At 38.4% G+C, this 15,628-nt stretch overlaps 2 protein-coding genes across 2 annotated transcripts in view; one reads left to right on the plus strand and one right to left on the minus strand.

Annotated features, from left to right (window-relative positions):
* Nucleotides 1-479: 479 nt before the first annotated feature.
* On the minus strand, nucleotides 480-4,588 carry LOC133151092 (multidrug and toxin extrusion protein 1-like). Its single transcript, XM_061273844.1, has 12 exons — nucleotides 4,520-4,588; nucleotides 4,188-4,336; nucleotides 3,468-3,510; nucleotides 3,343-3,387; nucleotides 3,119-3,216; nucleotides 2,736-2,827; nucleotides 2,250-2,431; nucleotides 1,402-1,510; nucleotides 1,065-1,140; nucleotides 886-955; nucleotides 680-812; nucleotides 480-586 (listed from the first exon to the last, which is right to left on the minus strand). The coding sequence occupies exons 1-12, from the start codon at nucleotides 4,586-4,588 to the stop codon at nucleotides 480-482; spliced, it is 1,173 nt and encodes a 390-aa protein (XP_061129828.1).
* Nucleotides 4,589-8,038: 3,450 nt separating this feature from the next.
* LOC133151093 (multidrug and toxin extrusion protein 1-like) overlaps nucleotides 8,039-15,628 on the plus strand; it is a 306,257-nt gene continuing 298,667 nt past the window's right edge. The window contains exons 1-7 of the mRNA XM_061273845.1: nucleotides 8,039-8,191; nucleotides 8,329-8,430; nucleotides 9,570-9,638; nucleotides 9,822-9,970; nucleotides 10,648-10,690; nucleotides 10,771-10,815; nucleotides 10,942-11,039. Of these exons, the coding sequence (XP_061129829.1) occupies nucleotides 8,039-8,191; nucleotides 8,329-8,430; nucleotides 9,570-9,638; nucleotides 9,822-9,970; nucleotides 10,648-10,690; nucleotides 10,771-10,815; nucleotides 10,942-11,039 (659 nt within the window). The remainder of the gene's footprint in view (nucleotides 8,192-8,328; nucleotides 8,431-9,569; nucleotides 9,639-9,821; nucleotides 9,971-10,647; nucleotides 10,691-10,770; nucleotides 10,816-10,941; nucleotides 11,040-15,628) is intronic.

A 15,628-nucleotide genomic window follows, 5' to 3' on the forward strand; every position in this document is an offset into this window, starting at 1 on the left:
CTGATGGGCAAATAATATCACAATAATGTAGCTTCTCATCCAAGTATGTTGCACTTACTGGCAGTTTTGACAAATTTGACCTCCAAATCACTGTATCCACTTTCATGTTGTCTAAACCATGCATTCAAAAGTTTGAGGTCACTTATATGTAAATGATATTAATGATCATAATTATAATAATTAATATCATTTATTGCCCAGTTGTCTTACTGATGTTTTTGATGTTACTGATATCTGTTGTTAAAACCAGAGAACCATCAGTATGTGCATGTTCAAGCCAAGTATATTACGTAATTGCAACATGGTGATAATCTGCATTATTCTAAACGTGGACTTGCCTGGCTCGCAGTCTACCATTTCCACAGTGTCTTCAACATTGTCCCGAACACCTGCTTTCCTTTGAGCCTGACCAGAGATACACAAATATGTCAAAATTAAAATCATTTAAATTGTATGCCATGTTTGTGTTTTCCAGCAAATTAGTTATTCACATCATCGGCAGCCTTTCTCCAATCAAGACGGCACAAATATGTCACGAAGGAAATGGCCTGCAGTACCACACAGATCGTAAGACCAGTCCAAAGTCCTGTTCAAGAATCAACAGAAGCAAACAGAATCTTATGAGTCACACTGTTGGGATGATTGTGTAATGTAAAACACGATTATGCTTGTTTCTTACCTACAACGCCCAATTGTGTCTTAAACAATAAAGACACACCTATTGGAAAGCCAATGAAGTAGTGTCCAACCAGGTTGGACACAGCACCGACCTTTTGTTTTCCAACTCCTCGAAAAACACCTCCACTCACAGTCTTTGATGAGAATTGCAATTAATTCTTTCAGACGTCAACATTGATCACTTTCCCATGAAATTAATTTTCTCACCGCAATAGCATGAGCAAGATGCATGACCCAAAAAACAACCATGACATCAGCAGTCCTCTTTAAAATGTTTCTGAAGGAAAGATAAAGTTGGAAAAAAAACAAAATACAATACAATGTTAATGTCAAGGTAAGCGTGTGGCAAATTTGTTATATTATCAAGTGAAGGTGAGATGACTCACGGATCTGTGGTGAAAATGTAGCCAACTGCATTTCCGGATAGTGTAAGGCTAAGTCCAACACAAAGGGCGAATGCAGCTACAATGGGAAAGAGACAAACTGAATAAAATTCATGAAATGGTAACTCATCGTGATCCATGAATGTTTTTGCATTTAACCCTCTCCAAATTCATTTTACAGCATAATTTTTGGCATGGATGGCAAATCAGCTCATTTGAGGGGCCATGAGACAGATGTCATTCCACGTCACTGGCATGTTCTCTTTTTATTGCAGTGACAACCAGTGGGCTGAATAGTTTGGCCGTAAGCTGTCTTGTTCGTCTGTGTTTTTGCCCTTACATGTACAGATGATGGAAACTTTACAAGACAACTTGGCTTGCACACTGTTTCCTGCAACAAGAGCCTTCCCTACATTGACACTAGCTGCAGTTGCCATTCCAATGGGGAACTGAAAAAGTCAAAAATGTATAGAATCAGAAACACTTTTGAGTCATTCAAAATTCCATAATGTAGATCAGAGTGGCCAACATAACGCTCATAAAACACATGCGACTCTTTGGCTATCTTTTTTTCTGTCAGTCGGTCAATTTTTCAATGATTAATATTTTATATATTAATATTGTGAAGCCTGGTTTCATCTGCACAGCCATCTTGGAAATTGGAAGGAAAAGAACTGAGCAGATAGCTCCTATATTTCAAAATTGGTCCTAAATTTTGATTGACTGGCTTATAGTATTTATTGGAAAGATACGGTATCCCTGTTAGGCTGCTCCGTTCTCGACTTGGCTTAGTTCTCAGTGGCTGAATGAAGGCGCATGTTCCACTTTAGAAGATAATCACAGACAGGGTTGCTGGTGGTTGGGACTTCTGCTTTATAGAATTGTATATTTTGTGCAGCGAAATGGAGAATTCTGCTCTCCAAACCTAAAAATGATTGCAAAAAATAGTTGAGTCTCCTACCGTCTAAACCGAGATCAGAAAAGATCAGCGCTATTCAGCTATGGTTTAAAATTTACGATACGTCCCATAGCTAAATCCACAGACCAGCAAATTTATTTGTTGTGGATACAAAATCTTCACAATATCTCTTTTTACAAAGATAATGTTTAGGTTCAAGAAACACAGTCTGACTTTTAATGTTAATTGAGTTGGCCACCACTGAATGACATGAATTCCATTTGACTTACCACCAAAGCCACAAGAGTCAGGTTATAGACCGCAGATTGAGCTCCCAACTCAACTTCACTAATCATGCCAGCAAGACATCCTCCCACTTCAAATGCCCACCACTCAAGGCAAAACATGAGCATGCTTGGCATGGCCAGCTTGACAAAGGGTCCCCACTCCTCGAGACACTCACGTGACCAGCCTGAGGATCAAAAATTTAAGTCATCAACAAATCTGTGTTTTAATGAGACTTGAAGTGTTACATTTGATTATATGATGTGAAACCACTACTTTTGACCATCGTGACTGCCTCCATCATTTAATCTGCCCATCTCCATGTAGAGCTACAGTCATTAACAATTTAGTTGAAACATCATCACATACGACACTAACTGTAGGAGTAACTATAAATACTGTACACTGTACAGGTAGTGTACTATTATAACTTAATAAGATGCATTCACTTATCCATTCATCATTGCATTGAAAGTTAGAAGGCAACTGACCTCCCCATTTGGGTAACCCCTTCCGCCAAATATAGGCCAGTAGGGTGATGGAAAGAAAATACTGTGACATTAAATTTGCTCCGGCAGACCCACTTTAACAAACACAAACATAGAATGTTTTAAACACAGGTATGAAATTAGAGTGGTTAAGAGCAGTAAGAGTAGTAACACTGAAATAAAAATACCTTCAAAACACATTTAGGCAAGTAGAGTGTGCATTGCATTGTGGGAATTAATATCAGCATAAAAATATAAACACCTCTGCATGTTAATGATACTGAGTAAATATTACACTAATTGAAAGTTGATCTTCAACGTATTTGCAAAACATACAAGATCTGTATTTTTGTAAATAAAAAATATATATATTCTGGGAAACTTACGGAACTCCCAGTTGCAGAAGATGGAGGAAAACATAATTGATGAATGCGTTTAAAATGTTTCCAATTACACCGGTTACGACTTGAGGCCAAATAATTCCCTGCAAAATAAACAAAACAAAACAACGGACGCACACACACACACACACACACGCACGCAGGCTCTTGAAATGTATTATGTCTATTATTAACTTTCATATAAAAGATATTGTATTGCTACACAGCACCTGGTTCTGAAGATATCTTCCCAGCAGCTGGTACATAAATGCCGCCTGATAGAGAGAAAACATCATTTTACTACATGATAGAAGCCGTCTACATAACTTATGGACAGAGACAAAAGTGAACTCACTGGCAGAGAAGCCATGACGATGTTCACATACGCTTGTGCCAGACTGTGAAGCACACAAAACGTCACGTGAAATTGCGGTATGGAGACATTAAAATATAGATCACATGCATTATTATATTATAGTAATGTTTAGGATGTCACGATATTGTAAGGTATCTCGGTTTCAAAATTCTACCCATTATATTGCAGACACGCTCGGACAAACGTCACCAATGATATTTATTGAAGTAAAACACTGAACTCTGCTGTCAACTTTGGCTCAGGCCAAAGAACTGTGTGCACCGCTGTGGTGCATCATCATGCATGGAGATGGATGCTTACATGCTGAATGCATGTTGTATTTTTTTATATTGCCCAAATTTTGAGTTTGTGTGACTTTTTATAAACTGAATCCAATTACATAAAAAATGAGTCTGCATAAGAAAATCAAACCTCTTCTTCATGTTAATGGTAATACACTTTGCTAAAACTCAAGGGATTTTTTTTACAGTAAATACAACGTGTGATTAACAATGAGTGAACAATAAAAGAGATTAATCCTGATTAAATATTTTAATCGCTTGACCACTAAATGATATGAGTAATAATAGTCTGATGGATGCATTACCTTCTTTATGTATTTATTATACCAATAGTTAACTAATAAAAAATAATAATAATAATAAAAATGAATAAAAAATAGTATGCTGAAGGTGATGGGAGGATTAAAACGCGACTTACCTGGCAACCTCATGGCTCTGTTTAACGGCAAGTAAAAAGGTTTCAGTATAGATGAGAACAGCCCAGCAGGGGAAACACGCCAGAATGATAATCAGAACCCCTCTCTGAAGGATCAGCCCCACGCGCGTCGGGTTTCCACTTCCAAAGGTCTACACAAGAGCAGAATCAAATAAATAGCAACACCGGAAGCCCACTAATGAATACTGTAGTTTTGATAGATGGAAGAAATCTTGATAGACAAATCCAAGGTTGAACTGTTTTGAAGTGGAGCTGAGAGTGAGCCCAAAGAGGCTTTGTTTCACTAAAAGTGCAACCTTTCTTGAGGGCACTACCTGAGGTATAAGGGTGTCACAAGTCAATGACAAGCCACTCCCAACGGTAATGCCAGTCACACTAACCATCTGCAATTAAAGAAGCATTAATAAAGACATGGCGTATTACGATATTTCTTTGACACAGAGGTTTGAGCACAGCATTCAGTCAAACGTCCCTCTCAAATAAGCTAATTTACAATGTTTTTCCATAGAAAATTTCCTGTCACCAAGGTCATTTGGGAAAAGTAGAACTTGCAGCTGTATCATTATCAATTGCAGTAAGTCATTTTTTTCACAATTATCTGTGATTAATACATCCAGGTTATGTCCACAAATCCACCAACATTTTGGTAGTTTTCTGTCATACAGCAGTCATTCACTGGCTTTCAGGTACATCTCAAAGTTGCTCCACTATCTAAAAGTTGGTCTACGATATAACGTAAAATACCACACGGTTGATCAGAAGTGGATTAATACCATGTGAAGAGCTTCTTCAGAGTAAGCCAGGGCCAAAATAACAAACACGTCTAGCTTTCACAAATTCATCAATCCAGCCATCTATTTTCCGTACCACTCGTCCCCCCAAGGGTCGAGGGCGTGCTGGAGCCTATCCCAACAGTCTTCACAAATTCAATTAACCAAAAAACTACACCAGGGGTTTTCAACTGGTTATGTCCAAGGGACCACCAATATAACCAAGAAGCAACTTGGGGACCAGAATGTTATTTCATTTTGCACCAAAAGAGGATAGGCCTACACAGGCTATTTATTTCCATCTGTATGTTTATTTTGGCAATCTCAGCTATATTTGACGTAGTTTAAATGGGCAAATGATTCACAAAATTAGCTGGGGAAAAAATTCAAGTCTAAATTGACTTGACGATTGAACCCACCACCTTCTTGGTTGAAGTCTATCACTCCATAACCAAGCCCTTGTAACTTCACTTGGGAAGGGAGAAACCTGTTCAAATATGCTTCACTTGGTGAAAACCCAAGAAGACAGAAAAAGTAAATGGATGCTGCCATGACCCGCGTGTGCTCCGAATCAGCGACGAATGCCTTAACAGTTCGATGGTCGCGCTTAAATACGTCCATTTTAAAAAAGAAATTTGAAATACCAAGCATGGCTTCATTTAGGTGACTAACAACATTCAGGACATGTGAATAATGGCAAAAACAGTGTAGACAAATTCAAGAAGGTGTGAGGAGTAGGATGTTATTGCACAGTAATGTCTCTGAGACTCTATGAGTGGTGTGAGTTCATCAGAGCAACAGCCTGGGGGAAGAAGCTGTCTCTGTGTCTGCTGGTTTTGGCGTACCGAGCTCTATAACGCCGTCCGGAGGGGAGTAGTTCAAACAGACTGCAACCCGGGTGAGAAGGGTCTGTAGAGATGTTCCTTGCCCGATTCCTGGTCCTGGACAGGTACAAGTCTTGGATAGATGGGAGGTTGATTCCAATGATCTTTTCTGCAGTTCTGATTGTCCGTTGTAGTCTGTGCTTGTCTTGTTTGGAGGCCGATCCAAACCAGACAGTGATGGAGGTGCAGAGGACAGACTGGATGATGGCAGTGTAGAAGGTCTTCAGAAGCTCTCGCGGCAGGTTGAACTTCTTGAGCTGTCTCAGGAAGTACAGCCTCTGCTGGGCCTTCTTCCGGACAGAGTCTATGTGGCCGGTCCATTTCAGGTCCCGAGAGATTGTGGTTCCCAGGAACTTGAAGGTGTCTGTGGAGAGAATAGTATTACTGCGGATAGTGAGGGGTAAAAGTGGTGAAGGGTCTCGCCTGAAATCCACTGTCATCTCCACGGTCTTGAGCGGGTTCAGCTCCAGATGGTTTTGACTGCACCAGTGGACCAGCCGCTCCACCTCCTGTCTGTACGCAGTCTCATCACCGTCCTGGATCAGTCCGATGAGAGTGGTGTCGTCTGCATACTTCAGGAGCTTCACACGAGAGTCACCTGAGGAGAAATCATTGGTGTAGAGGGAGAAGAGCAGTGGGGAGAGGACGCACCCCTGAGGGGCTCCAGTGTTGGTGGTCCGGGTGTCAGATGTGATGCCCCCCAGCCTCACACGCTGTCTCCTGTTGGTCAGGAAGCTGGTGATCCACTGACAGGTGGAGGCAGGCACCGCAAGCTGGATGAGCTTCTGTTGGAGGATGTCAGGGGCGATGGTGTTGAACGCCGAGCTGAAGTCCACGAACAGGATCCTGGCGTACGTTCCCGGGGTGTTCTCATTTATTTATTTATTTATTTATTTATTTATTTATTTATTTATTTATTTATTTATTTATTTATTTATTTATTTATTTATTTATTTATTTATTTATTTATTTATTTATTTATTTGCTGTAGATTTTTTTTATTTGTCTATAGACACTGCTTTGAACTTAGAAGTCTTCACTGTTTTGAGTTGCACAATTGTTGGCCTTTCTATATTTCTTTGCCTTAAATTATGTTTCCAATATTTACATGTTAATTTCATCACATACAAGTCAAGTCCAATGTATACGTTCTTGTTTGTCATTTTTTATGTTTAGTATTTATTGAGTCAGTAAAACATTTTATATATATATATATATATTTTTTTTTTTTCGTTTTGAAGAGTTATTTGTAATATTTCACGCATTTATATATTCGATTCCTCCCCAAACAACTAATACATATCATACTGTATTTTTGTTCCAAAAAGCACCATACAACTGTTTTTTTTCCTTCTTGTTTAGAAAGAAAAGTGTAAAGTGTATGTTGACAACTTATGTTGTGATTTGTTGTATAAAAGAAACCTGTTTTGAATGACATTATTCATAATTTACATTTATTGAATTCCTTGAAGTTTACTATTATATTGTCTTGTGATCATAGTTTATTGTTATGTTGTCTTGTATGTACATTCTATAACTTGATATAGTGTATCTTATTTTACCGTCTTGACTTGGAGAGGACGCTACCATTTTTCACGTTTTAAGGTGGTGGGGGGGGGGGTCTAAAAGCGTTGCGTTCACGTAAATATAAACATGCACATGTTCACTCAATTGTGTAATCATATTTCACACGAATTTAGAGCGATGTGTTCCGCTCTCAGTGTTTTTCTTCTGTGTCTACGAAAGTTTTGACGCTACGACTAGAAGTTACCTTCGCTTTTCAGACTTCGCACAGACCTTTCACGCCGACGTTTTGCGCCGCCGAAAAGTGGGTGTGGTATAATTGTAAACCTCATTATCATCTTGAAGACGAGAAAGGTAAGTGGCAACGCGAGACATTCTCACAACGTTATTAAGAACCCTTAATATATGCTTACATTTTAACCAGGATTGTTGCGTTAGTGGGGAAAGTAGCAATTCCTCACTTCTAACTGATGTTAATTACGATCGACACAATTCTATTACTGTACTATTACATGTTATTACTCATTAACTGATGAGTAACTGCCTTCGCCTTCACACAATAATAAAGTAAATGGAGTAGAATAACATATGTGTGAAGGCCTTCGCCTTCACACAATGAGCCTTAATATCTCCTTCTCTGCCCGCTATAAGCATCATGGTTGAGACTTCCGAAGAGGCTCGGCAAGATTCAGAGGCGAATGGAGCCTCTTCTCGCGGCATGTGGTTGGGAGGCATTAGAGGATTCATCCCGTTCCCGTCCAGTTGCTGCACCGAACTGATTCTCCTTTTGAAGCTGGCAGGACCTGTGGTAAGATCCCAAGATGAAATGACTGACAAAGCTTCATTTGGCTCAAATTGTGTAATTGTATATGTATGTGTGTGTATATTTGATCAATCTTAATACTGGTGATAAGCCGTTTACCACTTTGTTTGTAACTACTCCAGACCCTTTCCCAGTTGATGATCTACTTGATCAACATTATCGGCCTGGTGTTTTGCGGTCATCTCGGGAAAACACAACTTTCAGCTGTATCACTGGCAACTGCGGTGAGGACATTTGCCCCATTGTTATTTCCAATAGTACATTGACACATTTATCTTGCCTGACAAATGCTACTTTCAGAAAAAAAATCAATGCATTTTTTCTTATTGCTGTTGTGGTTTTTTACCTTAACGTGCTCTGTAATTTGTCACCCAAATCAACGTTGGGAGGGGGACTGGTCAAAGCAATAATTTTGCTCATTTTGATTGAGCATGTGCAGCATGACTCAAGTGTGTCAGTTTGTGGGACTTTTGAAATGTTTGCTAGGGTTTTCAAACTGTGAAGTGGCTTGTTTAAAGCTGGAAAACATTGGGTAAATAGACTGTTGGCCATAATTATAGTTCTCAAAATGAATTACTTTTATCACTTTTAACCTAAGGCACAGATTTCATCATGCATCAGGCATAGATGAAATGACGTCATAACATTTGCTTGCCACTGTAAAACAAGACATTGTATTCCAAATCTATGAGCAACAGCGTATTAAATGTTCATAAAATGATCTTAGAATGATGTAATTGGCAAGATAATGTATATATTGTCAAAGACAAATTGACCAAGCAAATTTGTCTGCAATAGCCACATGATTTAAAATAATGAATTATCAGACAAAATTTAAATTTTGTTGGAAAGACAAGATTGACTCAACAGTGAGATGTGATTGTTTCTGTGTGTCAGAGCATTCCTGAACTTATTGCTGAAAGGCAACAGCAGAAGTTACATTTTTGTGTGTGTTTTTTTTTTATTGTAGTAAGAAGTAAGTTGTTATTTTTTTGTTCCGTAAACAAAATGTTTCATCAATTTTAGTCTTAGTTATTTAGTTAGTAAAATAACTTTGCCTGGCAGATTGTAGGCTCTTTTCTATAGTTGGCCGTTGTAATTAAAGATATAAGCTAATGTGTAGTACTTCAATGCAAAGGGTGACACTGGGAATCCCACAATTAAGAGGTAGTGCTTTTTGAATGCCAGAAGTTTTGATTATTTTTCCATGAGATGGTGCCTTGGTGACAGGAAATTTTCTATGGAAAAACATTGTAAATTAGCTTATTTGAGAGGGACGTTTGACTGAATGCTGTGCTCAAACCTCTGTGTCAAAGAAATATCGTAATACGCCATGTCTTTATTAATGCTTCTTTAATTGCAGATGGTTAGTGTGACTGGCATTACCGTTGGGAGTGGCTTGTCATTGACTTGTGACACCCTTATACCTCAGGTAGTGCCCTCAAGAAAGGTTGCACTTTTAGTGAAACAAAGCCTCTTTGGGCTCACTCTCAGCTCCACTTCAAAACAGTTCAACCTTGGATTTGTCTATCAAGATTTCTTCCATCTATCAAAACTACAGTATTCATTAGTGGGCTTCCGGTGTTGCTATTTATTTGATTCTGCTCTTGTGTAGACCATTGGAAGTGGAAACCCGACGCGCGTGGGGCTGATCCTTCAGAGAGGGGTTCTGATTATCATTCTGGCGTGTTTCCCCTGCTGCGCTGTTCTCATCTATACTGAAACCTTTTTACTTGCCGTTAAACAGAGCCATGAGGTTGCCAGGTAAGTCGCGTTTTAATCCTCCCATCACCTTCAGCATACTATTTTTTATTCATTTTTATTATTATTATTATTTTTTATTAGTTAACTATTGGTATAATAAATACATAAAGAAGGTAATGCATCCATCAGACTATTATTACTCATATCATTTAGTGGTCAAGCGATTAAAATATTTAATCAGGATTAATCTCTTTTATTGTTCACTCATTGTTAATCACACGTTGTATTTACTGTAAAAAAAATCCCTTGAGTTTTAGCAAAGTGTATTACCATTAACATGAAGAAGAGGTTTGATTTTCTTATGCAGACTCATTTTTTATGTAATTGGATTCAGTTTATAAAAAGTCACACAAACTCAAAATTTGGGCAATATAAAAAAATACAACATGCATTCAGCATGTAAGCATCCATCTCCATGCATGATGATGCACCACAGCGGTGCACACAGTTCTTTGGCCTGAGCCAAAGTTGACAGCAGAGTTCAGTGTTTTACTTCAATAAATATCATTGGTGACGTTTGTCCGAGCGTGTCTGCAATATAATGGGTAGAATTTTGAAACCGAGATACCTTACAATATCGTGACATCCTAAACATTACTATAATATAATAATGCATGTGATCTATATTTTAATGTCTCCATACCGCAATTTCACGTGACGTTTTGTGTGCTTCACAGTCTGGCACAAGCGTATGTGAACATCGTCATGGCTTCTCTGCCAGTGAGTTCACTTTTGTCTCTGTCCATAAGTTATGTAGACGGCTTCTATCATGTAGTAAAATGATGTTTTCTCTCTATCAGGCGGCATTTATGTACCAGCTGCTGGGAAGATATCTTCAGAACCAGGTGCTGTGTAGCAATACAATATCTTTTATATGAAAGTTAATAATAGACATAATACATTTCAAGAGCCTGCGTGCGTGTGTGTGTGTGTGTGTGTGCGTCCGTTGTTTTGTTTTGTTTATTTTGCAGGGAATTATTTGGCCTCAAGTCGTAACCGGTGTAATTGGAAACATTTTAAACGCATTCATCAATTATGTTTTCCTCCATCTTCTGCAACTGGGAGTTCCGTAAGTTTCCCAGAATATATATATTTTTTATTTACAAAAATACAGATCTTGTATGTTTTGCAAATACGTTGAAGATCAACTTTCAATTAGTGTAATATTTACTCAGTATCATTAACATGCAGAGGTGTTTATATTTTTATGCTGATATTAATTCCCACAATGCAATGCACACTCTACTTGCCTAAATGTGTTTTGAAGGTATTTTTATTTCAGTGTTACTACTCTTACTGCTCTTAACCACTCTAATTTCATACCTGTGTTTAAAACATTCTATGTTTGTGTTTGTTAAAGTGGGTCTGCCGGAGCAAATTTAATGTCACAGTATTTTCTTTCCATCACCCTACTGGCCTATATTTGGCGGAAGGGGTTACCCAATTGGGAAGGTCAGTTGCCTTCTAACTTTCAATGCAATGATGAATGGATAAGTGAATGCATCTTATTAAGTTATAATAGTACACTACCTGTACAGTGTACAGTATTTATAGTTACTCCTACAGTTAGTGTCGTATGTGATGATGTTTCAACTAAATTGTTAATGACTGTAGCTCTACATGGAGATGGGCAGATTAAATGATGGAGGCAGTCACGATGGTCAAAAGTAGTGGTTTCACATCATATAATCAAATGTAACACTTCAAGTCTCATTAAAACACAGATTTGTTGATGACTTAAATTTTTGATCCTCAGGCTGGTCACGTGAGTGTCTCGAGGAGTGGGGACCCTTTGTCAAGCTGGCCATGCCAAGCATGCTCATGTTTTGCCTTGAGTGGTGGGCATTTGAAGTGGGAGGATGTCTTGCTGGCATGATTAGTGAAGTTGAGTTGGGAGCTCAATCTGCGGTCTATCACCTGACTCTTGTGGCTTTGGTGGTAAGTCAAATGGAATTCATGTCATTCAGTGGTGGCCAACTCAATTAACATTAAAAGTCAGACTGTGTTTCTTGAACCTAAACATTATCTTTGTAAAAAGAGATATTGTGAAGATTTTGTATCCACAACAAATAAATTTGCTGGTCTGTGGATTTAGCTATGGGACGTATCGTAAATTTTAAACCATAGCTGAATAGCGCTGATCTTTTCTGATCTCGGTTTAGACGGTAGGAGACTCAACTATTTTTTGCAATCATTTTTAGGTTTGGAGAGCAGAATTCTCCATTTCGCTGCACAAAATATACAATTCTATAAAGCAGAAGTCCCAACCACCAGCAACCCTGTCTGTGATTATCTTCTAAAGTGGAACATGCGCCTTCATTCAGCCACTGAGAACTAAGCCAAGTCGAGAACGGAGCAGCCTAACAGGGATACCGTATCTTTCCAATAAATACTATAAGCCAGTCAATCAAAATTTAGGACCAATTTTGAAATATAGGAGCTATCTGCTCAGTTCTTTTCCTTCCAATTTCCAAGATGGCTGTGCAGATGAAACCAGGCTTCACAATATTAATATATAAAATATTAATCATTGAAAAATTGACCGACTGACAGAAAAAAAGATAGCCAAAGAGTCGCATGTGTTTTATGAGCGTTATGTTGGCCACTCTGATCTACATTATGGAATTTTGAATGACTCAAAAGTGTTTCTGATTCTATACATTTTTGACTTTTTCAGTTCCCCATTGGAATGGCAACTGCAGCTAGTGTCAATGTAGGGAAGGCTCTTGTTGCAGGAAACAGTGTGCAAGCCAAGTTGTCTTGTAAAGTTTCCATCATCTGTACATGTAAGGGCAAAAACACAGACGAACAAGACAGCTTACGGCCAAACTATTCAGCCCACTGGTTGTCACTGCAATAAAAAGAGAACATGCCAGTGACGTGGAATGACATCTGTCTCATGGCCCCTCAAATGAGCTGATTTGCCATCCATGCCAAAAATTATGCTGTAAAATGAATTTGGAGAGGGTTAAATGCAAAAACATTCATGGATCACGATGAGTTACCATTTCATGAATTTTATTCAGTTTGTCTCTTTCCCATTGTAGCTGCATTCGCCCTTTGTGTTGGACTTAGCCTTACACTATCCGGAAATGCAGTTGGCTACATTTTCACCACAGATCCGTGAGTCATCTCACCTTCACTTGATAATATAACAAATTTGCCACACGCTTACCTTGACATTAACATTGTATTGTATTTTGTTTTTTTTCCAACTTTATCTTTCCTTCAGAAACATTTTAAAGAGGACTGCTGATGTCATGGTTGTTTTTTGGGTCATGCATCTTGCTCATGCTATTGCGGTGAGAAAATTAATTTCATGGGAAAGTGATCAATGTTGACGTCTGAAAGAATTAATTGCAATTCTCATCAAAGACTGTGAGTGGAGGTGTTTTTCGAGGAGTTGGAAAACAAAAGGTCGGTGCTGTGTCCAACCTGGTTGGACACTACTTCATTGGCTTTCCAATAGGTGTGTCTTTATTGTTTAAGACACAATTGGGCGTTGTAGGTAAGAAACAAGCATAATCGTGTTTTACATTACACAATCATCCCAACAGTGTGACTCATAAGATTCTGTTTGCTTCTGTTGATTCTTGAACAGGACTTTGGACTGGTCTTACGATCTGTGTGGTACTGCAGGCCATTTCCTTCGTGACATATTTGTGCCGTCTTGATTGGAGAAAGGCTGCCGATGATGTGAATAACTAATTTGCTGGAAAACACAAACATGGCATACAATTTAAATGATTTTAATTTTGACATATTTGTGTATCTCTGGTCAGGCTCAAAGGAAAGCAGGTGTTCGGGACAATGTTGAAGACACTGTGGAAATGGTAGACTGCGAGCCAGGCAAGTCCACGTTTAGAATAATGCAGATTATCACCATGTTGCAATTACGTAATATACTTGGCTTGAACATGCACATACTGATGGTTCTCTGGTTTTAACAACAGATATCAGTAACATCAAAAACATCAGTAAGACAACTGGGCAATAAATGATATTAATTATTATAATTATGATCATTAATATCATTTACATATAAGTGACCTCAAACTTTTGAATGCATGGTTTAGACAACATGAAAGTGGATACAGTGATTTGGAGGTCAAATTTGTCAAAACTGCCAGTAAGTGCAACATACTTGGATGAGAAGCTACATTATTGTGATATTATTTGCCCATCAGTCAATACATCACGCTTTTAATTCGTTTCTAGACTCTACTGCAGTGGTTCCTGCTCCTTCACCCAGATGTGAGAGTACTGGTCAGGCTCAAAGGAGAGCAGGTGTTCAGGACAAGGTTGAAGCCACTGTGGAAATGGTAGACTGCGAGCCAGGCAAGACCACGTTTAGAATAATGCAGATTATCACCATGTTGCAATTACGTAATATACTTGGCTTGAACATGCACATACTGATGGTTCTCTGGTTTTAACAACAGATATCAGTAACACCAAAAACATCAGTAAGACAACTGGGCAATAAATGATATTAATGATTATAATTATGATCATTAATATCATTTATAAGTGACCTCAAACTTTTGAATGCATGGTTTAGACAACATGAAAGTGGATACAGTGATTTGGAGGTCAGATTTGTCAAAACTGCCAGTAAGTGCAACATACTTGGATGAGACGCTACATTATTGTGATATTATTTGCCCATCAGTCAATACATCACGCTTTTAATTCGTTTCTAGACTCTACTGCAGTGGTTCCTGCTCCTTCACCCAGATGTGAGAGTACTGGTCAGGCTCAAAGGAGAGCAGGTGTTCAGGACAAGGTTGAAGCCACTGTGGAAATGGTAGACTGCGAGCCAGGCAAGACCACGTTTAGAATAATGCAGATTATCACCATGTTGCAATTATGTAATATACTTGGCTTGAACATGCACATACTGATGGTTCTCTGGTTTTAACAACAGATATCAGTAACACCAAAAACCTCAGTAAGACAACTGGGCAATAAATGATATTAATTATTATAATTATGATCATTAATGTCATTTATAAGTGACCTCAAACTTTTGAATGCATGGTTTAGACAACATGAAAGTGGATACAGTGATTTGGAGGTCAAATTTGTCAAAACTGCCAGTAAGTGCAACATACTTGGATGAGAAGCTACATTATTGTGATATTATTTGCCCATCAGTCAATACATCACGCTTTTAATTTGTTTCTAGACTCTACTGCAGTGGTTCCTGCTCCTTCACCCAGATGTGAGAGTACTGGTCAGGCTCAAAGGAGAGCAGGTGTTCAGGTCAAGGTTGAAGACACTGTGGAAATGGTAGTCTGCGAGCCAGGCAAGACCACGTTTAGAATAATGCAGATTATCACCATGTTGCAATTACGTAATATACTTGGCTTGAACATGCACATACTGATGGTTCTCTGGTTTTAACAACAGATATCAGTAACATCAAAAACATCAGTAAGACAACTGGGCAATAAATGATATTAATTATTATAATTATGATCATTAATATCATTCACATATAAGTGACCTCAAACTTTTGAATGCATGGTTTAGACAACGTGAAAGTGGATACAGTGATTTGGAGGTCAAATTTGTCAAAACTGCCAATAAGTGCAACATACTTGGATGAGAAGCTACATTATTGTGATATTATTTGCCCATCAGTCAATACATCAC

This window comes from Syngnathus typhle, linkage group LG3 (genome assembly GCF_033458585.1).
Source record: "Syngnathus typhle isolate RoL2023-S1 ecotype Sweden linkage group LG3, RoL_Styp_1.0, whole genome shotgun sequence".
Classification (NCBI taxonomy): domain Eukaryota; kingdom Metazoa; phylum Chordata; class Actinopteri; order Syngnathiformes; family Syngnathidae; genus Syngnathus; species Syngnathus typhle.

What these genes read in the sequence shown, in the direction of transcription:
- LOC133151092 (XM_061273844.1), bottom strand. Translation starts at nt 4,588, where the DNA reads ATGGTTAGTGTGACTGGCATTACCGTTGGGAGTGGCTTGTCATTGACT. An exon ending in CTTCTGCAACTGGGAGTTCC is followed by an intron (nt 2,828 to 3,118) that starts GTAAGTTTCCCA and finishes TGTTTGTTAAAG; the next exon opens with TGGGTCTGCCGGAGCAAATT. An exon ending in AGTTTCCATCATCTGTACAT is followed by an intron (nt 1,141 to 1,401) that starts GTAAGGGCAAAA and finishes TTCCCATTGTAG; the next exon opens with CTGCATTCGCCCTTTGTGTT.